This window comes from Carettochelys insculpta, chromosome 3 (assembly GCF_033958435.1).
Source record: "Carettochelys insculpta isolate YL-2023 chromosome 3, ASM3395843v1, whole genome shotgun sequence".
NCBI lineage: Eukaryota > Metazoa > Chordata > Testudines > Carettochelyidae > Carettochelys > Carettochelys insculpta.
In genome coordinates, this window is record NC_134139.1 from 131,323,902 (window position 1) to 131,342,679 (window position 18,778).

The 18,778-nt window shown below is 42.3% G+C and overlaps 1 protein-coding gene across 1 annotated transcript in view; it reads right to left on the reverse strand.

Moving 5' to 3' along the window:
* The window catches only part of GRIK2 (glutamate ionotropic receptor kainate type subunit 2), a 610,734-nt gene that overhangs the window by 252,517 nt on the left and 339,439 nt on the right, over positions 1–18,778 (reverse strand). The window contains exon 9 of the mRNA XM_074988838.1: positions 11,278–11,391. Coding sequence (XP_074844939.1) covers positions 11,278–11,391 — 114 coding nt within the window. The remainder of the gene's footprint in view (positions 1–11,277; positions 11,392–18,778) is intronic.

Below are 18,778 nucleotides of genomic sequence, written 5' to 3' on the forward strand. Positions count from 1 at the left end.
CTGTTTTTTCCCTGAAGGGACAGAGATGAAGGGAGGAGACTAGATAAAATGGTTGGGGGGGAAGAGAGACAGGAATGAAGCCACAACATTTTCCACTGAAAAGAAAATGTCCATAACACCAGCACCCAAGATGGCAGTGTAATTACAGTACACATTCCACTCCAGTTTATTAGAAACTTGAGGTAAACACTAAATAACATATTTTTCTAGGCTAAATGCCTAAGTTACACCTGCAGGATATAGACACACAAACCATCAGCAGCCTGAAATATGCAATTTGGGTAATTGCATGTGTAAACAGGGGGTTTGCGTGTTAAAATGTTTATCTGGGGAAAGTAATTATCCTTCTGCACATGGTCATGAATATTTTGCTTGTGGAATATAATCAATCAGTTTAGGAAATATAGCATTATGGATGCTAAAAGTCAGTGTTCCAATGACAAAGTTTACTATATGCAATCAAGACTGGCCTCCTATATTGGTGCTTGAAAACATAATAATTTTAGATGTTACATTACCTTTAGATTCCAAAACTCCCTAAGCCATTCCCCTAAAATAAGTCTTTGATATTTGGCAAGTGGTTGCCAATTCATCTGGCTCTCTCAAGAGCATAGTTCATTTTAAAAATCTGAAAAAAATCAATATACAGTAAAAGCCTTGTTATCTGGCACTCAGATAATTGGCATGCTTGGTTAACTGACTTTCCCATCTAGGGTCAGGCCAGGGCCTGTAGTGTGGGGCCAGCGACCATGCTCAACTAACTGAAAAAATTGATTATCCAGGAACGCCAGTTCCTCAGGGATGGTGGATAATCAAGCTACTACTGGATTAGCTATTTAGTTTATTTCACATTTACTTCTCAAAATAATTATTATGCACTGATTCATGGTTCAGAAAGGACCACTGTGATCACCTAGTATAACAGGTGAACTTAGCATGGCACAAGGCATAGGATTTAGCTGAATTAATTCCTGTTGAACTAGAGAATATCTTCCAGGGAAAAAAGGGCCAATATTCATTTAAAGTTTGCAAGGGTATTAAAAATACTGTTAGCAAATTGCTTTTTTTTTTCTAATCCATGTTACAAAAATAAATTCTCACTGATGCAACAAAGAAACTTCTAAGACACAAGATCAAAACAAAAAAGCAGTAAATTAGCACTTTAAAGACTAACAAAATAATTTATTAGGTGAGCTTTCGTGGGACAGACCCACTTCTTCAGACCATAGCCATACCAGAACAGACTCAATATTTAAGTCATAGAGATCCAAAAATAGTAATCAAGGTTGACAAATCAGGAAGGTAAACAAATCAGAGATCAGAAGGGCAGGCGATGGGGGGGAGTCAAGAATTAGATGAAGCCAAGTATGCAAAAGAACCCCTATAGTGTCCCAGAAAATTTGCATCCCGGTTCAAACCACGTGTTAATGTGTCAAATTTGAATATGAAAGTTCAGCAGTCTCTCTTTCCAAAGCAGAGTGAAAATTCTTCTTCAATAAGACACAAACTCTTAAGTGATTAGCAGAATGGCCCACTCCATTAAAATGTAGACTAACTTATTTGTGGATCAGGAGTGTTTTCGTGTCTGTTTTGTGCCCATAAACTCTTTGTCTGAGAGAGTTTGAAGTCTGTCCAATATACAAAGCATCTGGGCATTGTTGGCACATGATGGCATATATGATGTTAGCTGAGGAACATGAGAATGTGCCCGTGATTCTGTGACTAACCTGGTTAGGTCCAGTGATGGTATCACCAGAATAGATATGTGGACAAAGCTAGCAGCAGGCTTTGTTGCAATAAATAAGGATCTTTCTAGACATCAGATTAGAACTGTGCTTTTACAAACTAGTTTGGATTTTTCAACATACAACAGGGTGATATGGACCAGATATGAAATGTAGACTTCTCCTCAATGGATTTTGATAAACATGTTTCTTTCATATAAATTCTATCTATCATATCAAATCTAGAAAGCAAATATCATCAGAAATGACAGCAATGATTCATGAAAAGTGGTAATTATTACCTGCTACAACACAAAACACAGGCTCCAAGTTTTACAGATATATTCTAAAGCTTTGCTAACACAAAAAAGTGGCAAATATCTCTTTCTGAATTCAAAGTTGCTTTTTATTTAAAGATTGAGTAGGCATAACAAAAGTGGAATAAATAATAAATAAATAAACAAATATTATTGTGAGTCCCTTCGCCCAACTACTGGGGATAAGGGTATACGTGTTTAGCTCTGGGGAGATTAAAAATCAGTCACTAATAATCCTCTACATGGCATAAGATAATACAGTGCCACACACTGATATAATCTGTTTTAGCAGAGATATATGGAACTCTGAAATCAGGTTTTAAAAACTATTCCTTACAGCAGCATGAATAAGTAATAATAATGTATATACTGAATTTTACACTATTTGTTCCTTTCTCAGTGTTTGGCAGATTGCAAATTGTTTTAACGAAATCACTATTTGAAATTATTCTAAGATTTGAAAAGAAAAATTTATTGACCCTATGGGTTGCCAATGAACAGTTCCCCTGGTGACATATTTTCTTGCTAAAAGGTTGCATTCTTCTCTTCCACTCCAGTCTGCGCTGTATTTGGTTCCACTATAAAAAAAATCCTGTTACTGAGAAGAAGAATATTTCCCTGATCATTTGCCATTGCTAGAGCTGGGAAGTTTGATCTTTTATTCTGCTCACTATGACTACTGGAGTTAAAATGCTGCCATATCTAATTAACATTTATGTCAGATGTAAGGGGTACACAAAGGGCTTTCACAGTTGGCAGTCAGAATGCAAAAGGGAGAGGTGAAGTACTTTAGCAGCTACAACCAACCAAAGACATTTAATGTCTTACTCTGACACTCATAGTCATTTGGGCAATGGTATTTTTGGAAGGGGTGTCAAGGCCAGGGACAAATGAACAACAAAGCAGAGTTTCTCTGCAGGTTCAGTATAACATTGCCATTGACACAAACCCAGTGTGGATGTCTCTGTCTGACACATTTAAGGTACTGTTCAGAAGTCTGCCTCATGTGACCTTTCTGGTTTTGAAACATATAACCGTCATTGTACTTCTGTGTGTCATGGTTTAAAGCTCCGAGCACAGAGTTCAGCTTTCCAGCACTGTCATCATCATGTAGGCTCAAAAATAAAATATTTTTACCCCCCAACAGCAAACTTTTAATTTTAGCCAGAGTGCAAATTAATTGGACTGTATCCCAGACAAGCTTGCTAAATTGCAGTTCTACCAAAGCAGAATATGTCTAAGTGGAATCCGATTCTTACCAAAACTAATTCGTTCCAACTACAGAATGCAAAATCATTATAATGTTCACTGCATAGACTTAACCTACTTTCAGCTGGATTGAATCATACACGTTGTGTGATAATCAAAGAACATCATAACCTTTATCAGTTTGCATTGTAATGAGAAGCAAAATGTTCTGCATTTATCTTCAGAAAATCTGCAATAATGTGGAAAAAACCTGCTTCTCTTGTTGCAGTGAGCCTAAACAATTGTAGTCTATACTAATGCCACTGCATTCCTTCCTACAATCATGTTCCTTTCCACCCTTGTCTCCATCATTTTTAAGAGCAGCATAGAACATATGAATTATAGATCAAATTTGTGTATATCCAGTGTGTCATCACAAACTCCTTACAGAATGTTAAAACAAAAAAAGCAGTCATGTAGCACTTTAAAGACTAACAAAATAATTTATTAGGTGATGAGCTTCCATGGGACTGACCCACTTCTTTAGATCTTTCTCTTCACCAGAGAATGAATGGACATACAGCAGATATCAAAAATCTCCAAATACACAAACCTGTCTACAAGCACTTTAATGGAGTGGGCCATTCTGTTCAAGACCTGAGAGTTTGTGTTCTAGAGAAAAGAGACTTTAACAACAGTCTATAGAGAGACTGTTGAGAACTGACATTCATATTCAAATTTGACACATTAACACATGGTTTGAACAGAGACAGCAATTACCTGACCCTTTATAAGTACTCTTTCACATACTTCAATGTTTGACCTAACGCTTACTTCCCCACCCCACACCCGCCTCACCTTGCTCTTCCATCTGATTCGTCAACCTTGATAACAATTTTTGGACCTCTGTGCTTTATATATTGTCTGTTCTGGTAAAGCTGTATATCTGAAGAACTGGGTCTGTCCCATGAAAGCTCATTACGTAATAAATTGTTTGATTAGCCTTTGAAGTGCTACATGACTGCTTGTTTGTTTTGATAGAATACAGACCAACACAGCTATCTCTCTGTTACTGCGCAAGTCAGTTATACTTAAAGCCTTTTCTAAATGTTTACATAGTATGCAGCCATGGTGCTCGGCCTCAGCACAAGCATGAATTTTCAACACAAGTTCTTCCCATTTTGAGCACCATAATGTATGGAGTAATTGTCAAGACTACAATTTTCCTGCTAGAAAAATAAATGGAAGCCAGGTCTTTCCTGATAGACACAACCACAATAAATTAAAATAAATTAGTCTTTTAAGGAGAAGCACGCAATTTTCTAAGGTTATATCACCCACAAGATGCCAAATACTACTTGATTTGTCAATTCTTCAAGGGTATGGTTGCACAACAAAACTAGTGGAGTGGGAGCACACATAAAATGGGATTTGTCGACAGTACCTCAACAAAACACAGCACTTCCGCCGGCACTGTTCTGCCTCAAAGCTTTGAGGCATAATGTTACTGTTGAGAGATTCTGGTGACAAAAAAGCTGTTTAAATGCCCCAGGGGGTCTCTCTTGACAGACAGGGCATCCACAGCAATGGGAAGTCCTGTCTGCTGTGCTTCAGGGGTCCTGTTTTGTTGAGACATCAGCCACTACAAAATCAACAGAATGCAGCACTTTTGTTGACAATCTTATCTTGCTCCCCACAAGGGATACTATCTGGATGTTGCTGCGGGGGGTGGGGGGTCTGTTGACAGAAAAAGCCTCCAGGGTGCCACGCAGGTGCCCCAGGGGACACCCTGTCCATGGCAATCAGTGCCGTATGGTGCCTGCCTCTGGCCATTCTTAAAGCTGCAGGGAGCCCAGGAAACTCAGTGGCAGGAATCTGGGAGTGTGGAAGCAGCACATCTATAGACTTCAGTCCCCCACACCCTCACAACCACTGCTTGAGACCGAGTCTTCCCAGATAGCACACAGCCAGGCACTCCGAGACTCATCTGGGCCCTCAAGGGACCAGCTGGAAGCATCCCAGGAGCCACCTCAGGTCACAAAGTGGCAGCTTTTTTGTGGACTGGTACCAACGTCCATGCCCTCCTGGACATGTAGTGAGAGAAGGCAACTCTCCTCAACCCCAAGACTAAGTGGTACAATGCCCCTGCCTATGCCTGGATGACCACTGTCCTTGCAGAATGGGGCCACCGCACCCAGAGCATGGAGAAGGTATGGATAAATGTTAAGGAGGTCTGGCGGGGATGCAGCCAGGCCCACAATGCCAGCCAATGCTCCAGGGCAAGACCAGTGAACTGCCCCAACTACAGGGAGCTGCACCAGATGTGGGAGGCAGGAGGGGGATGACACATCACCTCTGACCTCCCCCTTTAAAACAGAACAGGAAGCCCCCTCCCTCTACAGCTGGAGTGCCCAGTGGAGGAGGAGGAGCAGCACTTCAAGACCCAACCCCTGCCGGTGCTGGATCCAGACCCGGAGGGAGTTGGAACCTGGCTGCAGCACCCTCATGATCATCCTGGAGTCAGTCCCTGCCAGCCAGACCATCCCTAGGGCATCCTTGGACCTGGGCAAGGGTCCCTTCCATAAGTAGCCTGAATGTCACACACCGCAGGGAATGGGATGAGGGCACAGAAGGGGTGTGCTGCAAGCATCGCTCAGCCTGCTTGAGAGAGACACCACACTGCAGTCGTGGCATGTAGAACCATGTGCCAAGTAGTGTGTGCCACCTGGACCAAGCAGGCAGCCCCTGGGCATGGGTGCCAGCCTGCTCCCAGCCTCATGGGAGTCTGGACGAGCCCTAGTGGGAAAGCGGCTGCCAGCATCTGCCAAGTTTGGAAGTGTGCTAGCTACAAGGGCCTGACCCCAGACACACCGAGGAGTGCCACACCTGGCACGTGGGCATGTCCACAAGCAAGAGGCTACCAAGGTCAATGCTGTGAGCCACAAGGGTGTGTGGGGGCCCTGAGGAGGGATGGGCTGCTCCCAGCTCACCAACCACCAATGAAAGCAGCTTTCAGTACCTGGACATCCCCCTTAGCTGCTAGACTGTTCCTGGGGGGGCAGTGGGGGAGATGCAGTCATCACAGTCCCGAAGCCCTCATGTCGCAGGGCCTGTTGTGCACACCACACATGGCTTTGCTCCCAGGACATTCACATCCCTTGGTCTGGGGGGTGTTGGTTGCTGCTCATGGTGTGGGGGAGCAGGACCTTAGGAGCTGTGTTGCACTAGCTGGGTTTACACTTGCCATGGAAGATCAAATGCTTAGGTTCGATCTTCCAGGCTGCCATTTTGCGCATGCATGAAACAGCACATTCCAGGGTCAATATCAATCCTGGAACTCCTTGAAAGCTGCAAAGATTAAGGAATGCCAATGGGAGGAGCGCTCCTGCCACTATTCTTTAGTGAGGACAGGGATGAATATTGACAGCTGCAAAATTGATTTTTGGTATGCAATTGGTGTACCGAGAATTTCATAGCAGCCATTGATATTCAAGGTAAGTGTAGACCCAGACCATTCTCTCCTCCTTTTCTTCCTTAAAGCTGGACCTGCACAATCCAAGGGCCAGGCCATCCCTTCCTCCCCAACCAGATGAGCCAGCCCCACTCCAGCATCAGAGCAAAAGAGCCCTGAATTACCACCATGGCAAGCCAGACCCACCCAAATACCAGGGCAGACCCACAGCTGGAGAGGCCATCACGCATGCATGATCACAATGATGCCTTCTGGAGGCTCACAGAGCTCCTGGATGGGCAGCTGTAGGACAGCCAACAGTGGCAGTCACAGCTCTAGGAACAGCTCCTGTCCTGCTTCATCATAGGATCATAGAATCATAGAACAATAGAGCTGGAAGAGACCCAAAAAAGCCATCGAGTCCAGTCCTCTGCTCTAAGCAGGACCAAACCCATCAGATCAGCCCAGCCAGGGCTTTGTCAAGGTGAGACTTAAACACCTGCAGGGATGGAGGCTCCACTACTTCCCTCGTTAAACCATTCCAGTGCTTCACCACCTTCCTAGTGAAGAAGTTTTTCCTAATGTTCAACATGGACCTTCCCAACCACAACTTGAGACCATTGTTCCATGTTCTGCCATCTGTAATCACTGTGAATAGCTTCTCTCTAGCCTTTTTGCAACCTCCCTTCAGTAAGTTGAAGGCTGTTATCAAGTCCCACCTCAGTCTTCTCTTCTGCAGACTAAACAGTCCCAATTCCCTCAACCTTTCTTCATAGGCCCTTGGATGATAAAGATATAAAAGGAGCGATCAAGGAAGACAGTGCCATTGCGGAGCGATTAAATGATTTCTTTGCTTCAGTCTTCACGGCTGAAGATGTTACAGAGGTTCCTAAATCTGAGCCAGCCTTTTTAGGTGACAAATCTGAGGAACTCACTCAGATTGAAGTGACATTAGAGGAGGTTTTGGAATTAATTGATAAGCTGAATAGTAACAAGTCTCCAGGACCAGATGGCATTCACCCAAGGGTTCTGAAAGAACTCAAATGTGAAATTGCGGAGTTATTAACAGTGGTTTGTAACCTATCCTTTAAATCCACTTTGGTACCAAATGACTGGAAGACGGCCAATATAACACCAATATTTAAAAAAGGCTCTAGAGGAGATCCTGGCAATTATAGACCGATAAGTTTAACATCAGTACCAGGTAAATTAGTAGAAACACTAGTAAAGAGTAAAATTGCAAGGCACATAGAAGAGCACGAATTGTTGGGCAAAAGTCAGCATGGTTTCTGCAGAGGGAAGTCGTGTCTGTCTAATCTATTAGAATTCTTTGAAGGGGTTAATAAACATGCGGACAAGGGGCACCCAGTGGACATAATATACCTAGATTTCCAGAAAGCCTTTGACACGGTCCCACACCAAAGGCTTTTATGTAAATTAGGTGGTCATGGGATAGGAGGAAAGATCCTTTCATGGATCGGGAATTGGTTAAAAGACAGAAAACAAAGGGTTGGAATAAATGGTAAATTTTCACAATGGAGGGGGGTAACTAGTGGTGTTCCCCAGGGCTCAGTCCTGGGACCGATCCTGTTCAACTTGTTCATCAATGATCTAGAAAATGAGGTAAGCAGTGAGGTGGCAAAGTTTGCAGATGACACCAAGTTGTTCAGGACAGTCAAAAGCAAAAGGGATTGTGAAGAACTACAAAAAGATCTCAGCAAACTGAGTGATTGGGCAGCAAAATGGCAAATGAAATTTAATGTGGGTAAGTGTAAGGTAATGCATGTTGGAAAAAATAACCCAAATTACACGTACTACATGATGGGGTCAAATTTAGCTACGACAGATCAGGAAAGGGATCTTGGAGTTATAGTGGATAGTTCTCTGAAGACATCCACGCAGTGTGCAGCGGCAGTTAGTAAGGCAAATAGGATGTTAGGAATTATTAAAAAAGGGATCGGTAATAAGACAAAAGATATCATACTTCCCCTATATAAAACTATGGTACGCCCACATCTCGAGTACTGCGTGCAGATGTGGTCTCCTCACCTCAAAAAAGATATATTGGCATTAGAAAAGGTTCAGAAAAGGGCGACTAAGATGATTAGGGGCTTGGAAAGGGTCCCATATGGGGAGAGGCTAGAGAGACTGGGACTTTTCAGTTTGGAAAAGAGGCGATTGAGGGGCGATATGATAGAGGTATATAAAATCATGAATGGTGTGGAGAAAGTGAATATAGAAAAATTATTTACCTTTTCCCATAATACAAGAACTAGGGGCCACCAAATGAAATTGATGGGTAGTAGGTTCAAAACTAATAAAAGGAAATTTTTCTTCACACAGCGCACAGTCAACCTGTGGAACTCCTTGCCCGAGGAGGCTGTGAAGGCCAGGACTCTATTAGGGTTTAAAAAAGAGCTTGATAAATTTTTGCAGGTCAGGTCCATAAATGGCTATTAGCCAGGGATAAAGTATGGTGCCCTAGCCTTCATAACAAGGGCAGGAGATGGATGGCAGGAGATACATCACTTGTCTTCTGTTCTCCTTCTCTGGGGCACCTGGCATTGGCCACCGTCGGCAGATGGGATGCTGGGCTTGATGGACCTTTGGTCTGACCCAGTATGGCCGTTCTTATGTTCTTATGTTCTAGGTCATATACTCCAGCCCCCTAATTATTTTGGTCGCCCTCCGCTGGACCCTCTCCAGTGTATCCACATCCTTCCTATAATTGGGGGCCCACAACTGGACACAGTACTCCAGATGTGACCTCACCAAAGCTGAATAAAGAGGAATAATCACTTCTCTGGATTTACTGGAAACGCTCCTCTTGATGCAACCTAACATGCCATTAGCCTTCTTAGCTACAATGGCTCACTGTTGACTCATGTCCAGCTTCTCGTCCACTATAACTCCCAGGTCCTTTTCTGCAGAACTACTACTGAGCCAGTCGGACCCCAGCCTGTAACAATACTTGGGATTCTTTCGGCCCAAGTGCAGGTCTCTGCACGTGTCCTTATTGAACCTCATCAGATTTCTTGCAGCCCAGTCTTCCCATTTGTTTAAGTCACTCTGGACCCTATCCCTACCTTCCAGCTTATCTACCGCTCCCCCCTAGCTTAGTGTCATCCGCAAACTTGCTGAGGGTGCAATCCAACCCCTCATCCAGGTCATTGATAAATATGTTGAAAAGAACAGGACCCAGAACTGAACCTTGGGGCACTCCACTAGAAACCAACCACCATCCCAACATGGAGCCATTGATCACTAACTGCTGGGCCTGACCTTCTAGCCAGCTTTCTACCCATCTTACCATCCATTTATCCAATCCACATTCCTTTAACTTGCTGACAAGAATATCGTAAGAGACCGTATCAAAAGCTTTGCTAAAGTCAAGATAAATCACAGCTATGAGGCTCATCTTTTGAAAATGTTGTGCAGGCTTCCTCTAAGGATAAAGGCTGGTTGACCCACTAAAGACTTAGCTCTTTGTGAAATGTGCTTACCCTCAGAAAATGGGGTGGGTTTGTGTTATATAATTATATAGAAAATTATTTATTCTGGCAGGATCTGGTAATGCTTTGGTTTGGTGTCCTGGTCTGTGGAGAGCTTTCTTCTGCTAATGAGCTTGGAGAGGTTAGATGGGTTGTATGAAGCTCAAAAGTAAAAGCAATGAACCCCACTTCTGGCCTTCAAACAACCCCCAACCTCATTGTCAGATCCAGGAATTTCTCTGCTAACTACTGACACTAAACAATGCCTTGCATCTTGCATTTCACTGTTATTCTCAGAGAAACTTTCCCCGAACTGAAGAAGAGCTCTCTGTGGCTCCAAAGCATTCTCACCAAAAGAAGTTTGTCCAATAAAATAAATGATATCTGTAAATGAAAAATGATGAGAGTCAAGTAGCATAAACACCTTGAAAGATTCTTTTGGGTTAAAACTAAAATCACTATTTTAAAATAAAAGTACAGATATTACTGAGTTTTAATTTGTTGTTATAATTAAAATATAAATTGAAGAAAACTCAAATGCCTGACACATTGATATTAATTCAGTGATGAGGCAGAAAAAGTTTGGAGGAAAACTGTTCAGTTGACTAACGATAATTGTTAAAATTAAAAATCCTTTCACATAATATTAAAAAGGAGGCTTACTTTAAAAATGTTATGATAATTATGATGAAAAAGACAGAAAACGGGTGTTGACGGATAGAAATAGTGACAATGTTCTGAATTTCAGTCAGTGGCCTAATCATGTTTCAAATTCAATTGAATCAAAACATCTTTTTTTTATAAATATGACCTATAAAAAGCTAGATTATTTTGTCTATATTTAAAATGTTAGTGACTAATAAGCAAACCTAAAGTATTAAATAAGTGACATAGCACTAAAGCAAGAGTAAATTTACATAAACTTAGACCAAAATAAAAATCCGTGACTAAATTAACACTGTAGCTCATTCATTACACAGTAATTGCTAAATAACTGTAAAATACATGACATAATGTTCATTACCAATGTAATTAGTACAGCTTTTTCAATCCACTTTCATGTACATCCATATTTCCAGAGATGGAATGCAAACATAATTACTTACTAAGATGGTGGAAACAATTAAAGAGCGATTGGATAGGGAGTCTGTGATGTTTGCTGGTTTTCCTTTCTGAGTCTCTGTCATATTAAGGCCACTTGCTGGATCCCAAGTTCCAATCTATAAAATAGCAAATGCACATTATAAATTGTCCATCCATCCTATAAGACACCTAGGAGAGAATACTGTAAAGGAAAACTAACACTTATTATTCACTTACTAAATGTATGATCTAGTGGTGTTATATTAAATGCTGTTTGCTTAAAATATGATTCACTGAACTTCAAAGTGTGTCTGGTGAAGTGTGACATTAAGGGCAGAATAAAAAAAAAAAATCTAAAGTCACTCTTTATGCTTCATTTCCCATTTAAACCCCATTCTTCAAGTTAAAATAGCTCCAATGATAACTTGATGGTCAAAGGAAAATTATCAGAGAGATAGCTGAGTTAGTCTGTGTCTTCAAAAACAACAAGGAGTCCTGTGGCACCTTATACACTAACATATATTTTGAAGCATAAGCGTTCGTTGGCAAAGACCCGCTTCATCAGATGCATATCGGATCCCTTCTGTAAATGCACTGATCCATTCTTCTCCTCATAGTTAGCAGCAGAGTATTGTGGGAGCCTATCCCACAGCTCTGTAATCCCCATAGCATTCTGGGTATTTTTACTGGTGCAGCCTGGGAAAAATTGCCCTGCAGGTGGTTGTGGGTATCTGAGGACATCTTCCTACATTTCATTTACCTCATTCCTCTGTCGTGTTAAGCAAACAACCCTTTTCTCCAGGCAGAATCTTGCTTGTATAAGTGATTTGCTTTTCATAAGTGACAGGAGGGGAAGGGTAGCAAAGTGGTTAGAACACTGGCCTGTTGAACCCAGGGCTGTGAGTTTAACCCCTTATGGGGCAAAGGGATTTAAACTAAAATCTCTCCAGGATGGTGATAGGTTCTGCTGTGGCTGCAGGTGACTGGATTCAATGGACAAAGCATGAAAGAAGGGTTAGAAAAAAAGATTTTGGGCTTCTCAACCAACAGGTTTTCAAAATGGGATGCAAAAGCAATGGAGCACATGCAGAAGTGGAGAGGCTGAGAACAGAAATTCATGTGGCTATACTGCAGCTTCACAATCTGCCCTGAATAGGAGGTAGCTCACAGTTCTTCCACTCTACAAGCAACCTAGAGAATGAAGTGTGACTTAGGGCAGCTGTGTAAGATTAAGGCTTGGATCTGGATTTGGACCTCCTGGCAAAGGAGATCAGAACAAGAATTTAATCTCGAAGGCCAGTACATCTGGATGTCACATGGAAAATATGAATGGCCTATTAAAAGAGTTATGGTTCCTTTTCTGTCAAAGGACAGACACTCTAGTGGAAAAGTTTTTTCTTCCCTTGAGAGAGTATTTTCAATGCTTTTCAGAAGAAGGTCTTCCCAGTCCAGATCATTGATCTGGAATGGATTAACCCATAAGTCTGAAAAGATATTCTGTGTCACTGAAGGCCTGAGCCAAAACCCATTGATATGAATGGGATTATGGTTCCTTTGGTCACTACAAGCCTTGCTTGGCTAACCATGTCAATTGTAGAGCTAATACACTGACTTCAATGGCCATTGAATCAAGACCGTGCTGAATGTCTGCCCTCTCAACTTTCGATGGCACTTCCTATCTGCCAAGGGAGACTTTTCCCCAGGCGGCTGCAAGGCCCCTCAGATAGCTGCCAGCCCCCAAATATCTTAGCTGCTGAGGGAAACTTTTCCCCCAGTCAGCTGCAAAGCCCCTGCGTATCTTATCAGCTGAGGAAGTTTTCCCCAATCCACTGCCAAGCCCCAAAAGAGCAGCTAGCCTGCAAATATCTTAGCTGCTGAGGGAGACTATCCCTGGGCAGCTGCAAGGGCCCCGAGTATCTTATTTGCCAAGGGAGCCTTTCACCCAGTCATCTGCAAGGCCCCCAGATAGCAACTGGACTCTATATACCCAAGATCCTGGGAGTCTTCCCCCGAGTGGCTCCAGGACATTTACCATGTGCAAGCTGCCTGGCAGCACATTCAGCACATCCTTTTATTGGTTCAGGGTCAAGCTGGGTGTGGGAAAGTTCCAAACTTCATGGCACCTCGGGGAGGAAAGGGAGGGGATGTTGGGGGCAGCACAAAATGTAAATTGCCGAAAAGAAGTTTCTCAGTCTCTCATACAAGCACAACCCCCACCCACAGCCTAGCTGCCACATGGTGTGGGGGTGGGGATGGGGGCCAATGGCTGGCGCCAGGCAACGCAATATAAAAAGACAGCTAGCAGAGGTAGACACAGAACTACAGACCCCACAGCCACCCTAACAGCAAAGAAAGAAAGAAGTTTTTCAGCCTCTCATACAAGCATGACCCTACAGCTACAGGCTTCCAGGTGCCAAACTGTTCACACCCAATGCAGCATATCAGAATTCTACTAAAAGCTATTTCTCCATTAATGAAAGTTACAGTTGAAGATTAACCTTGGAACTAAATACTCTGAAATCAATTTGTTTACTGCAAGTGTTTTAATGCTCAAGCATTCTTAAGATTTAGTAATGTATGTTCATTGGAAACTGGAAAACAAATAATTCTCTTATGGCAAAAAATGTAGTGAACTCAAACCAAGATAATTTATTATGTAAATTTATAATCCAGCCTCTCTCTGACAACCTAAACATGTTGTCTACGTCTACATGGGAGTGTTTTTCCAATAAAACTGAGTTTTTGTCAGAAAAACCTGTGGAGCATCTACACACAAATGAGTTTTGTGGACAGATTCTTGACACTGAGCTACTACATTCCCACTCTCAAGAACAGCCCTCATCCCCACAAGTCTGGGCAGCAGACAATGGAAAATGACAGAAAAGTAATAATGGAATTTATTACTGAAAATAATAAGATCCATTATTATTTTACCACAATTTCTCATGGCTTATCCGCAACTCAGCCACATTTTTTGACAGCAAACTCACAATTCAAGTAGGGGCTTAATTGTTATGTAATTAACATTTATACCCAAGAATATACAGAGTTCCACTGAGTAAATGACATTTATCTGGCACTGGCTCATTATAATGAAACTGAAGATGATCAGAAATCTCCTAAAAATATTTAACTTATTATCCAAAATATAGAGGCTTCAGCAAATACCAAAATATATGGTCTGATGATAGCCACCCATGTTTTACAAAGAATTAGCTTCATTTTTGCTCAATCATCTTTTGTCCATGTTCCACATAGATTGAAGTAAATGAACTTATTCCCACAAATATTTATGGAAAGAATTTCAAATGAAAAGAAAAGTTTTACTTTGCACAAGTGCTTATGTCAGTAAAAATTCATAAAACTAACATAGGCAGTACCAGAATTCACAAAGGGGCATTTAGTCACAGGTATAGAGAATAATATCACCGTGCAAAGCAGTGCTCACAGATACTATGGTACTTTAATATGAAGTATCTGGGAAAATGAAGTGATTTAGCTTAGTTCTTTTGTAAGGTGCAGAACAGCCTCAACAAATCTGCTGCAAAATGTTCAAAGTGCTCTTTTTCTTTTACTACATATCATGTTGTTAAGATCTGCTTTTAGTCATGTCAGTAGCAATCTAGCAAGAATTATTTGTGAAAAAATCCTATTTCACTTTCTGTGGAAATGTAAGAAATCAAGTTTTTAGCATCCTCTTGAACGCTCTCATATTCGCTTTGAAGCTACTGTATGTGCCAGGAACAATCTGATTTAATACAAATCCTCAGATGCTATAAGACATGTATTGTACTCATCTTGAAACTGAGCTTGTCTGAGTTCATGCCTAGACTACAGAGGCATTTACTGTATGTCATTCACATGAGACGTTACCCACAGAAATTTCACAACATAAATCATATGCAACTTTCTGCTTATTAAGAAAGGAGATAATATGGCATTTTTATGATTTTCTTTGGCTGTTCTTTTCAGAATTATCCTCAGAATGTTGACATTTTTTCTGGCCCAAACTTACATGTATAAAGATGTGGGGCGGGGGGGTTGTTTGTTTTTTGTTTTTGTCTTTTCTCACTATGCCAAAAGAAGGACAAAAGACATTTAACTGGGTTTAATCAGGCTGCAACTTTATTATCCAATTCCTGGGACTCCCTGGCAGATAAAAAATGTACAGTGCAGGTAACCTCATGTTTATTCTCTTATTCTATCCATGTCTGTCAAGCAAATCCATTGCTGTGATCACTTCAGTGCCTTCTCTGTTCCCACACTGGACCAAATACATTCTTGGGCCCTTACCATCCATCCCACCTCATAGGCGGTTTAATGTGGACTATAAGAAGTATGAGTGTGGGGGGGGGTTCATTCCCTGCCACAAAAATCATAGGAGCCCCCATTTCTTTCTTTAATAAATACTTCTTTTTACACCTCCACCCTGAGCCTCTAGCCATAAAGCATTGTTTCCTTCATTCTCTCTCTGCTTAAAGATGCTGGGTGATCCATACTGTACATCTTTCGAGTGTGCAGCTAAAATCACACTAACTTTTTGTCCCAGAACACATGGCAAGCTTCTATACACTTTTCCACATTATTATTAGTATTTTATAGTGATTAGATAATTCTATATTGCTTCAAGATCTGGGCTATCATTTTTCAAGTCTTTTAAATCCCACTTAAGTCCTTCCCATTTAATCATTGAATTCCATGTTATATTTTCATCAAGAAAGGCCGCCCTGGCATTTGTAATTCAGGTTGGACCTTCCTGGTCTGGCACTCCTGGGACTCAACAGGTCCCAAATGAGGGAGTTTCCCAGATCATACTGGTCCAGGGAGTTTGCCTGATCAGGGGAAGCAAGTTCTGGCACCTCTGCTATTGGACTCCAGGCTCTTCCAGGGTCTATCAGAAGTCCTCCTTGGACATTCCTCCTGCCCATTGGAATCCACAGCCAGTCCTGGGTCACCTTTCCGTAGGACTAAGGTAAGTCACAGTGTTTACTGGCAACCTCTGGATTCCATCTTGGATCAAATAAGGGGATTGTAAATGCAATTTATAACTTTATATTGCACCATCTGCTGTTAGGCATTTTGTGTTTCAAGGACACCAGCCTCCCAATAAAGAGTGGGAACCTACCAAATATTGGTTGGTTTGTATTTATTCTGTTTTGTTTTAGATGGTTTGTTGATGTTGACCCCTTAGTTCTTCCTGATTAGAAGTTGTATGATGGAAAAATGGTTTAAGAGAAAGTAAACATATATGCAGGAAATATATATATATATATATATATAAAGAAAAAAAGCATGGTGGGGATTGATTGGAGAGCAATGATTAGCTAAAACTAGTAAATTGTGGAGTCAGGAAACTATAAAGCTGAGCTATTGCCTCATGAGCTCATTCCAGCCTGGAAGCAGTCCAGTTTAGCAGCCCAGATGGATTAAGACCTTTGATCCATAATAGACTCTAAGCCTAGGTTCTATCTCTGAGTAAGAGTTTTTGCCAGATGACTTCTTGCCCTCTTAAGTAGATTTTAGAAGGGTGTGATTGTTTCATATTATTAATGACATTAGAATTCTGAAATTAAAAGATCTCTGTTTTGATACTATATGGACTCCTGATTTAAACTTGGTTTAGTAGTTTTTGGTATATTTACTTGGTATCTGATACCTGCCACAGATATATGACAAACTGTTCACTTCGTTTGCAGTCACTTTCACATCTGAGAATGAAGTTTTCAAACATGTTTTCCTATAACAAAGCACTTAAATGAGAGGTCTGATTTTCAGAGCTGGTCAGTGCTCATCCCTACATCCCTTCTCCTGTGTCTTTTCTCTGTGCCACATATTTTCCAAGACAGTGTTTCCTGCCAGTCAGACTTACTCCCAAGGTCCCCAAAGCTCCCAAAATTTGACACATAGTAGACTACAGAACTAAGTAATTCATCTCAGCAGACCAAGCTTTCACCATTATAAATCCCTTTATTTAGAGTAAGCTTCTGTGATGCCTCTCTTAGGCTACGTCTACACGTGCACCCAACTTCGAAATAGCTTATTTCGATGTTGCGACATCGAAATAGGCTATTTCGATGAATAACGTCTACACGTCCTCCAGGGCTGGCAACGTCGATGTTCAACTTCGACGTTGCTCAGCCCAACATCGAAATAGGCACAGCGAGGGAACGTCTACACGCCAAAGTAGCACACATCGAAATAAGGGAGCCAGGCACAGCTGCAGACAGGGTCACGGGGCGGACTCAACAGCAAGTCGCTCCCTTAAAGGGCCCCTCCCAGACACACTTTCATTAAACAGTGCAAGATACACAGAGCCAACAACTAGTTGCAGACCCTGTATATGCAGCACGGACCCCCAGCTGCAGCAGCAGCAGCCAGAAGCCCTGGGCTAAGGGCTGCTGCCCACGGTGACCACAGAGCCCCGCAAGGGCTGGAGAGAGAGTATCTCTCAACCCCCCAGCTGATGGCCGCCATGGAGGACCCCGCTATTTCGATGTTGCGGGACGCGGATCGTCTACACGTCCCTACTTCGATGTTGAACGTCGAAGTAGGGCACTATTCCCATCCCCTCATGGGGTTAGCGACTTCGACGTCTCGCTGCCTAACGTCGATTTCAACTTCGAAATAGCGCCCGACGCGTGTAGACGTGACGGGCGCTATTTCGAAGTTAGTGCCGCTACTTCGAAGTAACGTGCACGTGTAGACGCAGCTTTAGCTAAACAGAAAGTGTGAACCTCTTCCTCATTAACCTCAGGAAAGATTACATTGGACATGGATTGGGAGAGAAATCAGGAAAAATTTCATATATAGTGCCTTTCATTAGACACTAACAGCCACAACTATGTGATGAAAGCTGAAGCTTCCTTGGGATTCTGTATGTTTCGCTTCTTCTCTGTAATGTAGCTGAATTAAACCACATTTTATTGTCAGGGATTTTTTATCCCTTGGGCATAATCGTCCCCGTGGGCCAGGGGAAACAAGCCTTGGGCCATTAATATCATCACAGGGGCAGGTAGACTCTAAAAGGTACATAGGCTGCCAGTTAGCAGCCCCAGTAACGGTCACTCTGTGTCGGTTGGTTTTACTGGTAACCTGAACTCACAGACATTTCAAATCATGAATTTCAAAATCCAGGTCCCTCATTGGTCAAAGGTAAGGCAGCTCCTGGAGAGGGACCTGATTGAAAACAGGCCCCTCAGAACTTTCGTATGCTAATGTAATCATAAATATTCATGAGTACAGGAAATATAAGGCGGCGCCCCGCAGCGCTCGGGGGTTAGTCCGTACCCATTCGCCCAGCCTGCCAGCTGCTTCAGAAGACTTTGTGAAGAGCTCCTGATTTGCGAAGAGCTCCTGTCTCCAGAGCCTGCAGTTCCGCAGCCGCCCAGCAGAGTCCGCTCTGCTGAGGCATTTTGCTTGAAATCACTCTTGAAATAACCCTCTCTAAAAGAGCTTAGGCAGATAACCCTGAGGTAAATTTAGGTGAGGGTCGAACTGGTCCCACCTTTAGGGTGGGATACTGCG